This window comes from Dendrobium catenatum, unplaced genomic scaffold (genome assembly GCF_001605985.2).
Source record: "Dendrobium catenatum unplaced genomic scaffold, ASM160598v2 fragScaff_scaffold_908, whole genome shotgun sequence".
In the NCBI taxonomy this organism is placed as follows: Eukaryota; Viridiplantae; Streptophyta; class Magnoliopsida; order Asparagales; family Orchidaceae; genus Dendrobium; species Dendrobium catenatum.
The window spans coordinates 1,342,995-1,357,781 of record NW_021319370.1 but is presented as its reverse complement, the minus strand read 5'-3'; the positions used below and the strand labels follow the sequence as shown (position 1 = coordinate 1,357,781).

The 14,787-nt window shown below is 37.8% G+C and overlaps 1 protein-coding gene across 1 annotated transcript; it reads right to left on the bottom strand.

Annotated features, from left to right (window-relative positions):
• Positions 1-2,374: 2,374 nt before the first annotated feature.
• Positions 2,375-3,394, bottom strand: LOC110099590. The gene has a single exon (XM_020826793.1). The coding sequence runs from the start codon at positions 3,392-3,394 to the stop codon at positions 2,375-2,377; it is 1,020 nt and encodes a 339-aa protein (XP_020682452.1).
• Positions 3,395-14,787: the final 11,393 nt, after the last annotated feature.

The following is a 14,787-nucleotide window of genomic DNA, read 5'->3' as shown; positions in this document are numbered from 1 at the left end:
TGAATCAAAAGCTTTCATAAGAATAAAATTCAATGAAAATTTGAAATATATCATTCTTAGAACAAGCTCTCATCAACTCTAACATGTCATTCATGATTTAGGGCATTTCCAACCGAACTCCTCATTTTCCACTTCAAAATCAATAATAGCATTATCAAATGGTAATTCATCTCCAACTGAACTATATTTTCAACAACAAAAATCAATATTCCATATAGATTATTTCTCATCTTCATTTTCGCCAGAAAATGGGTTTTTGTGAATAGTGTGACGTCAATATTGACATCACACTATTCACGGCCGCAAAAATGTGTTTCTTTTTGGCATTCTGGTGGAGGCTTGTAGTAGCTGCAAAAGGACGTTGTAGTTCTGTTGGAGATGCCCTTAAACCGATATCATATTAAGATATCCCTAAGTTTTGATCTGTTCGAAATTAGTCCAAATAAATTTGATGCTGATATTAACGCAAGTTTAAACCATAAATCACTGTACTTTGAACTAAATATGAACCCTTCCTGCATTATGCAATTCAATCATTCTCCCATTCATAAACTCTTCTATATTTGTGGAGCCAAAATCGTATTTTTAACTTAAATTCCCATCAAAATGATTGATTCTGCGCCTCCTAAGCAAGTAATGAATTCAACGTCATTTTCCAGTTCTGTGGAAGATCAAGCAGAATTTCAGTAGAAGCAAGTCATCATCACTCGAACATAAATGATTCTGGTTTGGAGCCTTCGAAAAGAAGCTATGTGAAAGTTTGATGAAGATTTTGTTTGAAATGTTATGTATATTTCATTAATTGAATATATTAGAGGAATTAAAAATACAATCAGATGTTTGAAAATGAACAACAAAGAATAAAAAATAATGCTTTGTAAAGTTTATCCCAATTGTTGAGACAATTTTTTTTTTTTCATCTTTATGCTTTTTGGTTGTTTTGCATCTCAGCGGGTAGTTTTGCTCTTGCTTCTTCTATGTATCATGGCATCAGAGCACAGCTACAATAGCAACTGAGTTTTTTTTTTTTTTTCCTTTTTGTCTCGTCATATCCATCTATGGCTGGCTCTTCTAAATCACCACCTACTATGGATTCCTTGTTCATATTTACCCCGGCCCATTACTATTCCTCCTCAACTTAAGTTATTGATGAGCAATATCAAGAACCTAGTAACCACACCACTAACCTCAAATAATTATCCCATTTGGTGATCTCAAGTGGAAAAAGTATTATGTGTCGAATGGCTTCAAAGGATTCCTTGATGGTACTTCGTTCTATTCGTCAAGCAATGCCACTTCCGATGAACTTATGTGGGCTTCGAAAATTCTGCCCCGGCCTCCGCCCACTTTCTGCTTTTTCTTTGGGGGGGGAGTTTTAACGAAATTAGTTTCAGGAGTAAATTTTGGAATGCAAATGGGTTTGTAGATAAAACAATACCCAGAGATTTCGCCCTCATTTTGTGAGGACTTTATGATCTAAGTTCTAGTTTCCTATAGACGCAAGCCCTTATAGTTAATTACCCCTCCCGATCACGAGAGAGAACTTTTGATTACGGGATTTAGCCGAAACAATGCTTGAAAGGGAGAGTTGCCTTCACAGCTAGCGAGCTCCTATCCTACTTCGGATCAAAATGCCTAACTTTCGAACCGACAGAGGGAAGTGTCGTCGACAGAGAGGATCACGGCTAGGTCAGAGAAGAGGAAGGAGGAGGTTGGAGTTTGGGTTTGCAGGCGGGGTAAGGTCGGAGGGAGATGGAAAGGGATTCGGCTTTGGAGGAGCAAGGAACGTCGGCTCTCTCCCCTCTCTCTCTCTCTCTCTCTCTCTCTCTCTCTCTCTCTCTCTCTCTCTCTCTAACCTTGCCTAAACAAAAAGAAGGCAAACAGCAAAAACAAGAGAAATGCTAAAACTATAAAGACCAAAAATACTTGAAGCAAAATTGCAGACAAGAAAGCCTGTCCAGCCAGGACTCAGAATAAAATTTGATCAGTCATGAAATGGATCATGCTCCTTGGTTGCCCGTAGACCATCCAAAAGGAGAGGCAGGATTCATCATCGTCCTCGGCTCAAAAATTTGCCTGCCTAAGAAACGAATCCCGAACAGCTCCAACACAGCAACATAATTAAGATTTGAGCAGCAACGAAGAATGCCGCCAGCAAATCCAAAAAAGAGATAAATCCTGCCATAAGAACTTTCAACTTCCAGAACCAATCCAGCAAAAAAAGTGGTGTAATACCAACCACCACTCAGTAAACCATCAAAATACAAAATCTCTCCCAGAAAAACCAAATTCCAGCACCATAGAACCAAAAAATTCTCCAGCCAGCAGTCAACAAAGCAGCCAACAGAAAAATCATGCCCCGGCAATAGGCAGATTAATGATACTTCACCATAAGTTTTTCTTTTACCGAATTTCCACATTTCCAACTATTAAGTTTTAGGTAAACCACACTAGAGATTTTCTTAGCCAACGTAATAGCACAAGAAATCCTCCCATTATACTTCCTTGAGTTCCTCTCAATCCAAATGAAATACTCAGTAACGTTAAGGATCAATAATAGCCCAAGCTTAACCTTCTTAGTAGAATCAATCCCAGAAATAAACTGAAAAGCTTGAGCAAGGTTAGGTCTAAAGAGAAAACTTGTAAATTGAGGGATAAGCTTACATATAACCTGAAAAGAATAGTCACATTCTAACAATAGGTGAGCAGTGGTTTCAGGGTGGAGATGGCAAAGGGGGCAGCTAACATCCCTAATTACAATATTTCTAGCACTCAATGCAGCTAAAGTTTTGAGACCATTAGAGAGAGCCATCCAGGAGTAAACAGAGTGTCTAAGAGAGTGTTTTTTGTGCCAAACCCAAAAAGCCCAATCCACATCATTTTCAAAAGCAAAATATTCTTTATAGAAATCCTTGAAGGTAGCATTTTCATTATTCTCCCAAGTAAGGTGTCTGCTGCCGCTATTGGCAATAGGTGTGGAGGTAATAAAATCAGCCATCTGAGAGGTGAGAGGAGTTCGAAGAGACCAAGAGTACCCATCCATCCATTTAGCCAGAATAGTAGAATCCTGAATGACAGAAGTGTAATCAAAATGTGGAAAGGAATCCAGTAAAGAGCCGTTGGAACTCCAATTGTCCCAAAGTATAGCAATGGAGCTATTTGCAATAACATGAAACTTAAAGTTGCTTTTAAACAGATTAGCCGTAATTTGCAAACTTTTCCAAAAAGCAGTGCTGTGACGAGGAGTTGGCTTCCAAGGGGAGGAGTACCTAATTTTGAACCATCTGAAAAGTTGCGAGTCAAGATTATAGATCCTGAGAATAGTATCACAATTGAAGGCAGACCTTAGAGCATGAAAGGAAGCAATGCCAAGTCCACCTTTGGAAAAAGGCATGGAAGTATTTCTCCAAGATATAAGATGCAATCTCTTAGAAGGATCACCACTATGATAAAGAAATTTAGAGCAAACCTTGTCAATATGCTTCAAAATAGTTTTAGGAATAATCTATCCTCTAATCCAATAAGCCATAAGGTTGGTGATAGTATATTTGATGAATTGAAGTCTACCTGCAAAAGAAAGAAGCTTAGCTTTCCAACCGAAAAGCAGATTAGTAAATTTATCAAGGAGAGGGTAGAAGTCAGAAAGCTTGGTTCTCCCCAAAGCAATGAGAATACCCAAGTAAGGGATGGTAGTAGAGCAAGTGTGAATGTGGAGAGCTTGAGAAATTGAGGAAGAGATGTTGGCTGGAGGAGGAAAAAGGAGAGAGCTTTTGTGGAGGTTAAGATTGAGGCCTGAGAGACATGAAAAAAGGTTCAGAATGTTCATAAGATTATCACAGTTAGTGATTTCAGCCTTCCCAAAAACAAGCAAGTCATCGGCATAGGACAAATTAGGGGTGTCAATAATTGACCCGACCTGACAACCCGACCCAAACCCGACCCGAAAAATCCTGGTTCGGGTCGACCCGTTTAACAAACGGGTCGGGTTCGGGTCTTAACTTTCAACCCGTTTCATAAACGGGTCGGGTCCGGGTCAACCCGGTAACCCGGAATTGACCCGGTTGACTCAGGTGTAAGTGTGCAACCTTCCCAAAATTAAAATTTAAAGCTCCCGCTATTCCTAAAAAAATAAAAAAAAAATTAAGGCTCAGGACCCGAGGGAGGTCACCTCACCTTGCTCTTGGCCTCTTGCTGGCTTCCTCAATGGCTCAATTGTTCTGACAGTTCCAAAAAAAAAAGAAAACAATTTGATGTGACATATGCGGCTCTCCCTCACCTCAGAGGCTCAGAGGGATTGGACCTCACGCCTCACGGTCCTCACAGCTCCCTCTCCTTTCTACCATGTCAAGCCTGCGAGCCTGCGATCATTTAAAAAATAAATAAAAAAAGCAAGGCTGCGACGACGCCGACGAGGCCGTGACGCCTTGTCCGCGAGGCTATGATTCATGCGAAGCCTTGTTTGCGAACGCCGAACGGCGACTTCGCGGTCCGCACACGCACCGGACATCGGATGTCGTCAATGTCCCGCCGAACGACGACTGCATCATCTCTGGCACCCCCAAAGGGGTTTGCGGGTTGGGTCCGGGTTTAATTTTTTGACCCATTTACCTAAATGGGTCGGATTCAGGTTGACCCGTTTATGCCCGGGTCAAATCGGGTTCGACCCGAACCCGACCCGTCGACCCGAATTGACACCCCTAGGACAAATGAGACAGGTGAAAATCTCCGTAATGAAAACCTTCAAACTTGTTCAGTTGATTGTTATCTTCAATAAGACAAGAGAGAGCATCCATAACAAAACAGAACAAGAACGGGCTCAAAGGGCAACCTTGCCTAATACCGGAAGATGAGTTAAAAAAACCTTCAAGACCTCCATTAATGCAAATGGAGAACTTAATGTCATTAATGCAAGCTTTTATCCACTGAATGAAAAGTGAAGGAATCCCCTTTTGAGCTAGCCTAGCAAAAAGGAATTCCCTAGACACCGTATCGAAGACTTTCCTGATATCAAATTTTGCACAGAAAAATCTTTCCTTATGGGTCTTAGAGATAAAACCGAGAATTTCAGCAGCTAGGATGGAGTTCTCAGAAGAGATCCTATTTGCAATGAAAGCAGCTTGGCTGTGATGTATGATTTCAGGCATAAAAGGCTTAAGCCTAGAAGCAAGAATCTTGGCAATTATTTTATGAAAAACATTACAAAAAGAAATAGGTCTGAAGTCTTGAATGGAATCAGCATGAGTTTTCTTGGGAATAAGTGCAATAGCAGTGGCTTTAGCCTTATCAGGAAGATAGCACTTATTAAAGAAAGACTTCACCGCGTGACAAATAGAAATTCCAGTGATGTGCCAAGTTCTTTTGAAAAATTTTGTATTATACCCGTCCGGCCCCGGTGCAGACGAAGAACAACCATAATTAATAGCTTTCCTAATCTCCTCATTGGTAACAGTCATAACCAGAAAATCCTTAGCAAAATCGGGCAACATATTACCAGCCGGTATAGACTCCAGATTATTAAAAGGAGAAGAAGGAGAGTTGTATAAGTTTTGAAAGTGATGAACAATCCCATTAAAATCAGTTGTTTGAGAATTCCCACATATCGAAGAATTAATGATACATCTATTGTGAGATGTCCTTAACTTAATCTTGGAGTATAGAAACTTAAGATCCTCTTCACCATGTTTAAGCCATTTTACCTTGGCTCTCTGAATGATCCAATTAGCTCTCAAAGAGGAATAGAAGGCAAGATCTGATGTAATTTTTTTAAGAGTTCCACAAAGATGAGAATTGAGAGGATCCCGATCAAGAAGGTGTTGATAATGCTCTTGAAGAGATGATAATTCATTGCATTTAACCTCCAGGGAATTAGATGATTCCCAATTTTTTCCTTTAATAACCTCCTTTAGATTTTTGAGCTTTTGATATAGGCAATGGATGGGATTGCCAAAAGTTGGAGAAGCAAAAGTGTCAATCAGAACCTCCCAAAATTCAGGGATATGGCACCAGCAGTTTTTGAACATAAATCTCTTCTTGCAAGCCTTCTTGTTGTTATTCCCCAACAAAAGTGGAGTGTGGTCAGATACCAAGCTATTCCCAACAAAATAGTGTGAATTGGGGAAAGAGGAAAGCCAAGCTTCATTGGTGAGGATACGGTCCAGCTTGATGTGAATGGGATTGTTCACCCTTTGATTGAACCAAGTGAAAAAATTTCCAGAGGACGGGAGTTCAATCAGATTACAGTCAAAGATAAATGAGTTGAAGGGAGCCAACCTTGAGTCATTAATATCAGTACCACCTCTTTTTTCAGAATTGTAACGACAGCAATTGAAGTCGCCTAAAATAGCCCAAGCCATACCATTATTAGGACAACAACTCCTAAGATCGTCCCAAAGTGAATTTTGTTCATCAAACGAATTGGAAGCGTAAACCACAGAAATAATAAAGGAGGTATTAGAGCCATGAGTGACAATGCCTGTGATAGCTTGCTTAATGATCTTAGTAACAACAAAAGAAACCTTGTCAACATTTCATTTTATCCAAATACGCCCAGGGTTAGCCAAATGGAAATTATCCAAGCTCTGCTCATTCTCAAAAATTGTGTGAGTTTTACAAAACCATGGGTCTTGCAAATTAGAGGCCATAATCCTGTTTTCAAGGATGCAAAACATGTCTAGAGCACGATCCGAAATCATTTTTTTTGCAACAAAGCACTTTGTCAGGGTTGTTGAAACCCCTGACATTCCAAACAACAATGTTTGGAAGGGTCATGACTTATTGTTGGATTTAGGGCCTTTCTTGGAGCCCTTCCCTCTAGTATTTTTGTGTGGCTGGTCAAGAATTTTAAGATTAGGAGAAGTAGTTTTTTTGTTGGGAGGAGGAGAGGAGCTGGCCGAATCCAACAAATTGTTGTCTTTGAGACATTCTTCCAGAGTGTTATTGGAGGTTGCTTCAGAGTCAGATAAAAGATTAAGAAGATTGAATTTATTTGGTGAAGAAGATTTTTGAGGCGATTTATCATTTTGCTGTTGGTTTGAGGATTTTATAGAAAGTGAAGAAGGTTTAGAAGAAGAATGTTGTTCTGGTGGTAGGTCAGAAGAGGAAGAAGAAGGGATGTTGGGAGAATTGAGATTAGGGATGGCTATAGGATTAGTGACTGAAGTATGAGGAAAAAGATTGGCAGAGTTGGTAGCAGGATTTTGTATAGATATAATGGGCTATGTGTTATTGATGTTCTCAGAGGTTTGTAAAGGTGTAGGAATACTTTCTGTGACTTGGATGCCAGTCAGCGGTTTAGAGAGAGGCTTACCAGGAGAAGGGGAAGTACGAGAAGACGAAGTGGGGAGAAGACCTGTAGGGTTTTTTGAGGGAGGTCTGGGCCTGCGGCTAGAACTCCTACCACCGGGGGGGGTTTAGGTGGAAGGATGGCAGTAGGGTTAGGATTGGATGGGAAAAGATCATAAGAGTGATTAAAAGGACTTACAACAATCACAAATAGAGGGCCTCCATTCATACTGAATCACTAAGTTGAACAGTTTCCCTTCGACTATAATCGGGACAGAAACAAGGTAAGTGGCAGAAGAGTCTACCAGGACACAGACTCTAGTGTATGTTAGTCTAGACTTTGAGGCGGTTAGGGAGTCAACCGCCACAGGAGCTCCAATTTTTGTTGCAATCTTAGAAATTCCCACTGGAGTCCAACAACAAAGAGGTAAATCATGTATTTTGAACTATATTGGAACACTGGTAAACTCTTCCCTTTTGGGACAAAAATGAGAAGTCCATTTCCGAAAAATGAAAGGTTTACCGAAAATAAACCAGGCGCCCTTATTCCAAACCATCTCGAAATCATCACGGCAGGAGAATTTGAACAAGAAAAAACCATCGCTAAGAGAGATAAGCTTGATATTACCTTTTAGTTCCCAAAGCTTCTTAACAGCATTAAGAAGAGATTCGTAGAAAGGGCGTTTACCCAAGGAGTATCCAACTAGGGCTAGGTTCAATTCTTCAACTGCATCAGCAATATCTGAAGTCGGGAAGTCGATAGGCTCATCAGGAGTAGAAATAGTGGAGACGGTGAACTCTTTAGAAGCTGGCGGGATAGCAAAAACACAATCCCACGGTAAAGCGAAAGAAGCTCCGGTGATAGCTGGAGGAGAAGAGTTTGTGAGCGGCGGGAAGGAAGAAGGGTGGAGGGAGGGATCCATAGGATCCCTCCAACGGAGGCGGGAGGAGAAAAAAGCGCGAGAGCGAAGGAAAGGAAAGAACCCTAGCGGAGCTTCTCACTTTAGAAAGATAGAGAGAGAAGTAATTGTCGCATGATTTTTGAGAGGCAATGGAAGCGACGTCGAACAGGTACGCGGTTCAGCAGGATATATGCATGGATTTCAGGATTCTTCTTTCGCTTTGCCTTTTTTTATATATGTTAAGGTCAACAACCTACCCAATCCTCCACCTCATCTCCTTATCATACATAGGTACTTATGGATCAAAACTTATCTGTTGCACTATATTCGATTATCTCCCTCTTTATTTTTCCATATGTATTAAGTATTTCCCATTATAATGAAATATGGATAACACTTGCTCACCGGCTGCAATCCTTTGCACGTTCGTGGATCATTCACCTAAAGAATGAACTTCACAATATAACAAAGGGAGACAAAACCATGACCAATATCTACTTGAAGTTAAGACTAAAGTAGATTCCATTGTTGCAATGGGCAACACCATTGATCCTGAAGATATTATTCTCTACACATTCAATGGACTCCCAACTTCATATCAATATTTAAAATAACCATTTGCACAAATCTACATCCCCTAAGTATGGATGATTTATATAGCCTACTCTACACTAAAGAGCAAAACCTCGCTCAGGAAGCAACACGTGATCTTCAATCCTTACAATTGGCGGATCATACCTTGTCACTTACCGCTCAATGCGGTTGTGATCGTGGTCGCTTAAATAACTACCGAGGTCGTTCATCATCTCAAACCCACTACACTCGCTCATTCCCACCAACTAGTTGAAGTGATAAATCTACAAACTACAATATTACCTATAAAATTTGTACTAAAGTGGGACACTCCACCACTCGATTTTGGTTTCGGAATGATCCATCCTACAATGATAACTCGCCAAAATCAGCATTATTCAGTACATATGAGGCATCTCACCAATTTGACTGGTACCTCGACAATGGAGCTTCGTCACACCTCACTGCAGATTCATCCCATCTTAGCTCTAACGAACCATATACCGGCACTTCAAAGGTAGTCCTTGGAAATGGCCATCAATTACCTATTCAACACACCGATAAAGGTGTCCTTCCAAGTTCCAACCCTAACAGGTAACCTTCATCTACACAAATTACATCACGTACCCAATCTTTCCTCCAATCTTCTCTCAGTCATCAATTAACCACTGACAATGATTGCATCATGTCTTTCTCTTCCCATGAATACCAAATAAAGGATTCCAAGACCAATCAGCTTATTCTTCAGGGACCCTGCCATAATGGGCTCTAATCCATCCAGTAATCCATCACACCTTTGGCTCTCGCATTACTCTCCATCCAAATCATATCTGATATGTGGCACAATCGACTTGAGCATCTAGCTCCCACCAGTCTACAACATTTAGCTTATTCAAAATCCATTATATGTACAAACTTACATACCATGCATTGTAATACATGTTATCTAGTTAAAAGTCGACAATTACCTTTTGCAAACTTTGTTTCTACCACTACATTTTCCATTGAATTAGTTCACTCAGATGTATGAGGTCCTTCCCCCGCCACTTCAATACAAGGTTATCGTTATTATGTCTCATTTATTGATGATTACACTAAATATTGCTGGACTTTTCCTCTCTTTCAATAATTAGAAGTAACACACAAATTCGTTACATTTAAAAAAATGCTCAAATGTCAATTTAATGTTGTTATCCGAACCATCCGAATAGATGGAGGTGGAGAATATATTAATAATGATTTCTAAACTTTCTACACCATGTGGGGAATCAAACACTAGTATTCATGCCCATATACACCTTCTCAGAAAGGTGTGGCTGAGTGAAAGAATCATCATATTATGGAAACCATAAGGAGTATTCCATTCATTCCAATACCCCTTTACCCTATGGGTTGAAGCCCTTCACACGGCTCTATATCTCATCAATCGTCTACCTACACCCACACTGCATAATTTTGACACCCATTGAAAATTTTTATAACAAACCTCTCACCTAAAGACATTCAGATGCTTATGCTATCCGTGGCTGCGACCATATTCAAAATCTAAACTCACTGCTACTCTCCCTTCCAAGTGTATTAGTTGGTTATGCTCTGTCTGAAAAAGGTTATCAATGCCTTGATCCCACTACACATTGAGTCTATACCTCTTGGCATGTCCCCTTTAATGAAAACATCTTCCCCTACAAGCAATCTCACACCTCTCCCACCAGTCCACCCTCTCCTATCAACATACCACCACTACTTCTTGTACCCACATCACCACTAGCTTCCCATTTATCAAACTAGCCAGTCTTACCAACAACAACTCCAACCTCACCCACACAACTTATTCCCAACATATAACCATCAACACTATTAATAGAACGACCAACAATCTCAGTTTCAATCAAACATGTCCGATAATCCTAAGATCTTATTCTACCTACTCAACCCATGAAGACCCGACTCCAAATCGGCCATCTCAAACCCAATAGGGTCTTTTATCTCACCCATCAACTCATCATTCTTGATCCCCCAATATATACTTAAGCTACCAAACATGAACATTGGGGCCTAGCCATATCTCAAGAATTCCAAACCATCAATCACAAGGCATTCCACCCTCACCAAATCAAAACATTCTTGGTTGTGAGTAGATGTTTAGAACTAAATATAACTCCGACGACATATTAGCATAGTATAATGCTCGACTTGTAGCTCTTGGTTACAACCAAGAGTTTGGCTTCGACTACACTGAGACATTCTGTCTTGTAGCAAAAATACCTACAGTTCGCATACTACTTGTCATTGCTCTTCGTCCCAAGTGGCTGATACATTAACTAGATGTATCTAAAGCGTTATTACATGGCCCCTTAGATGAAACATTGTACGTGAAGCAACCTCCCAGGGTTTACCAATGTGAACCATCCTACATATGTATGCAAGTTAAATAAAGTTCTTTATGGACTCGAGTAAGCACCATGCCAGTAGTTTAAAACTTTAACATGTTTTCTACACAACCTGGGCTTCCATGCAAGTCACTCTGATCCTTCCCTGCTAGTATACCGCACAAACAACTCCTCCATGTATTTGTTAATATATGTTGATGACATCATACTCAAAGTGAATAGCACTACAACCATTCATCAATTACTTGACCGTCTACATCAGCAGTCAACATGCGCAACCTGGGTACACTATCTCAATTTCTTGGCATCACTATTATTTCTACCTCAATCGACTTACTTCTACATCAAACACGGTATGTCGAAACCATTTTGGAGTGGGCAGGAAGGCTTAACAACAAGCCAGTGGCTTCTCCAAGCACTGTAAAAGTAACACATCTAACCCAATCCCCATTGTTTTCCAACCCCAAACTCTACCTCCAGTTGGTAGGATGTTTATAGTACATAACTCTCACTTGCCCAAACATTACCTATGTTGTTAACAAAACTTGTCAACATATGCATCAGCCAATTGATATCTATTTTGAAGTACTTAAATGTATCCTACGCTACATCAGAGGATCAATGCATTATGGTCTACCTATATCCTCCAATTCACTCATTCTTTGATCCTATGTTAATTCTAATTGGGTAGGTGATCACCAAGACTGTAAATCTACCACAAGTTATTGCACCTTTTTAGGTTCATTATTGATTTTCTGGAGTTTCAAGATGCAATCCACCATAGTGCGATCATCCGTGGAGGTTGAATATCGTGCATTGGCTTCAACATCATATATATCATTTGGCTTTGCCGCCTACTTCAAGAACCTGACAATCCCTAACATGAGACTACACTGAAACATTCAGTTTTGTAGCTAATATACCTACAGTTCGCATACTATTTGTCATTGCTCTTATGTGACAACATCTCTGCTATAGCATTGATGAACAACCCTATTTACCATGCTTGTACCAAACATATTGAGGTTGATTACCACTTCATCCGAGAGTGCATCAAAAAAAGAAAAGCATACAAGTACACCACATATAATGCCCCATAATCTAAATTGGAAAAATTATTCATTTATCTTTTAATAAATAATAGTCAGAGCTATCTAATATCATATATTAATAATAAATATCAAAATATATTCTATAATTTAAAACATCAATATACACATCTATATTCAATCCCAAAAATTATATATAATATTCAAGATCTATACAATTAAATTATAATTAGTCTGTCCTGAGTATAAAAGAAAAACAAAAAGAAATAGAATATGAAGAATCCTGATCAGCCTCGTACTCCTGCTTCCATGCCCTGACCTGAAATCATTTAATCACATTTAATGAGCTTAAAAAGTCCAGCATGTCACAAAAACCTATAACTGAATTCAAAGCACTACAAATGAGCAATATGTATGTCAACAATCAAATCATAACATTTATATTCATATGATTATTGAATCAGTGCAGAAATAATAAAATTCATATTTTATAGTAGCATAATCTATAATTAATAAAATATTATAGTACGAAAGCCAGTAAAATAGTATATCAATATGAGTGTCAAATCTATAAATCAATTATCGTATATGTAATACCAATCAGTATATAAGTTGTATAAAGCATCAAATCAAAATGTCAATAATGACTGTTGAAATCGAATCAATGTAGTAAAATCATATCGGAATGTACACAGACTATACCATTATTCTATAACACATGTTCAGTATATTGCAAGCATAATATCAGTATGGTGAATCAATAGTATCCAAATTTATCAGTATCTATATCATTAATAGTAACAATCTAGTGGTAGGAACAGTAAAATAATATAATAACAATAAATATGTGTAGTAATAATAAAATCGTATAATATTAAAAATAATGCTTCAAAAATATGTATTTTAGTAATCACACTAAATGAGTAAGAAGTCCTGGGTATCACATTATTTTTTAGTATTACATTAGTATCAGTAAATCGTTGGCTCAATAAACAAAGTCGACATTCTTTCCCCGTCAGTATAATAATCAACTCCCTATAACTCTCAATCAGTATTATGTGAATACGCAAAGGATAACATCAAATCATAATATTTAAAGGAAAGCACGTCAGCCCACCTTTCTATACAGGTTAATCAGTCTCCAACCAACATGTCAACTAGTCTTTACTTTTTTTTACACACTCATTATTATCAGAGTACTATAATAATAATCTCATTCATATATACATATTCATTTTCAATGCGTTGCAACAAATTAAATATAATTGATCTTAATTTTAAAAATGCCCAAAATATCATAACAGTAGATAGCAAATAATCCTATTAGGCAAAAATACACATTTTTAGAAAATTATTAAAATACAAGGAATTATATAAAACAATATTTTAAAATTTTTATTATATCGTACTACTATTTTTAGAGGCCAAAATAAATTTATGGGTAAATAAAAATTGCTTCAAAATCATCATGTGAAAAATCTCAAATAAATACTCAAAATATTCATAATCTCGGTCTCTATAACATATAAAAAGTTATGGGGTGAAAGTTTTGTCAATACAAAGTTATTTATGTTTTTGGGTAACGAAAATATAAATTTAATCAAAAAAATATGTAAAAATACAAAATCTTTGAAATAAAAAATAGGTTAAATATGCCTTACAGTGGGACGAGCAAATCTCCCAACAACATCAATGAACAAAAATCACTCCATGACGTCCAAAACTTAACTTCTTCTTTCTCTCTCTTCTCTTATTTTCTCTCGCTCCCTCTCTAAAACATCTATGTCATGTCAAACTAAAGAGGTGATAAGGTATTAAAATAAAGTCTTAATGTTTAAATATATTATATAATAAATAATAATATAATATTTAATTTAATTAATTCTTTAGTATAAAATTCAAATAAATCATTTTAGGACTTAAAAAATTAAAAAAAAATATTCATAAAATAAATCATTTTATTTAGAAAACATTAATGAAATCGGTTTGCAAAATGAACACCTGACGGTTATGAAATCATCACTTGTACCGAAATGTATAAATTCCTGAAGAATTTTGTCGGTGCCCAAAAATTATGAAAAAATTCATGTAATTAAAATACTACAACCAAAATATTATGACAAAGACGATTTGTAATTTGAAGTTATAATGACTCCAGAAAAATAGGCAAAGTCAAAATACATGTTATTACATCACATCTCCTCTAAGGAACAGCTAGCTGATCTCTTTACCAAGACCCTTCCAATCCATCAGCTCCACTACATCATCAAAAAATTGATAGCCACTCCCGCGACATCAGCTTGCCGAGGCGTGTTAATAAATACTGAAGTGAAATGTTTACCAGAGCAAAAATCACATGTATAAAGCTGTCATATGATTAGGCATAAATCAGGACTGTATGATACTTCAAATCTGAGCCATTGATGTCATCTCTCATTCTCTATAAGGGAAAACTGTAGAACGTAATAATTTTATTTCTTTCTTATATTATTTTTTCTACCTGTCTCACCGCTTTTGCAGGTTATCAATTGTATTTCAACGTAAGAAGTACGAGAGTTTTATTCAAGGCTAATTTAAATATCAACTCATTTT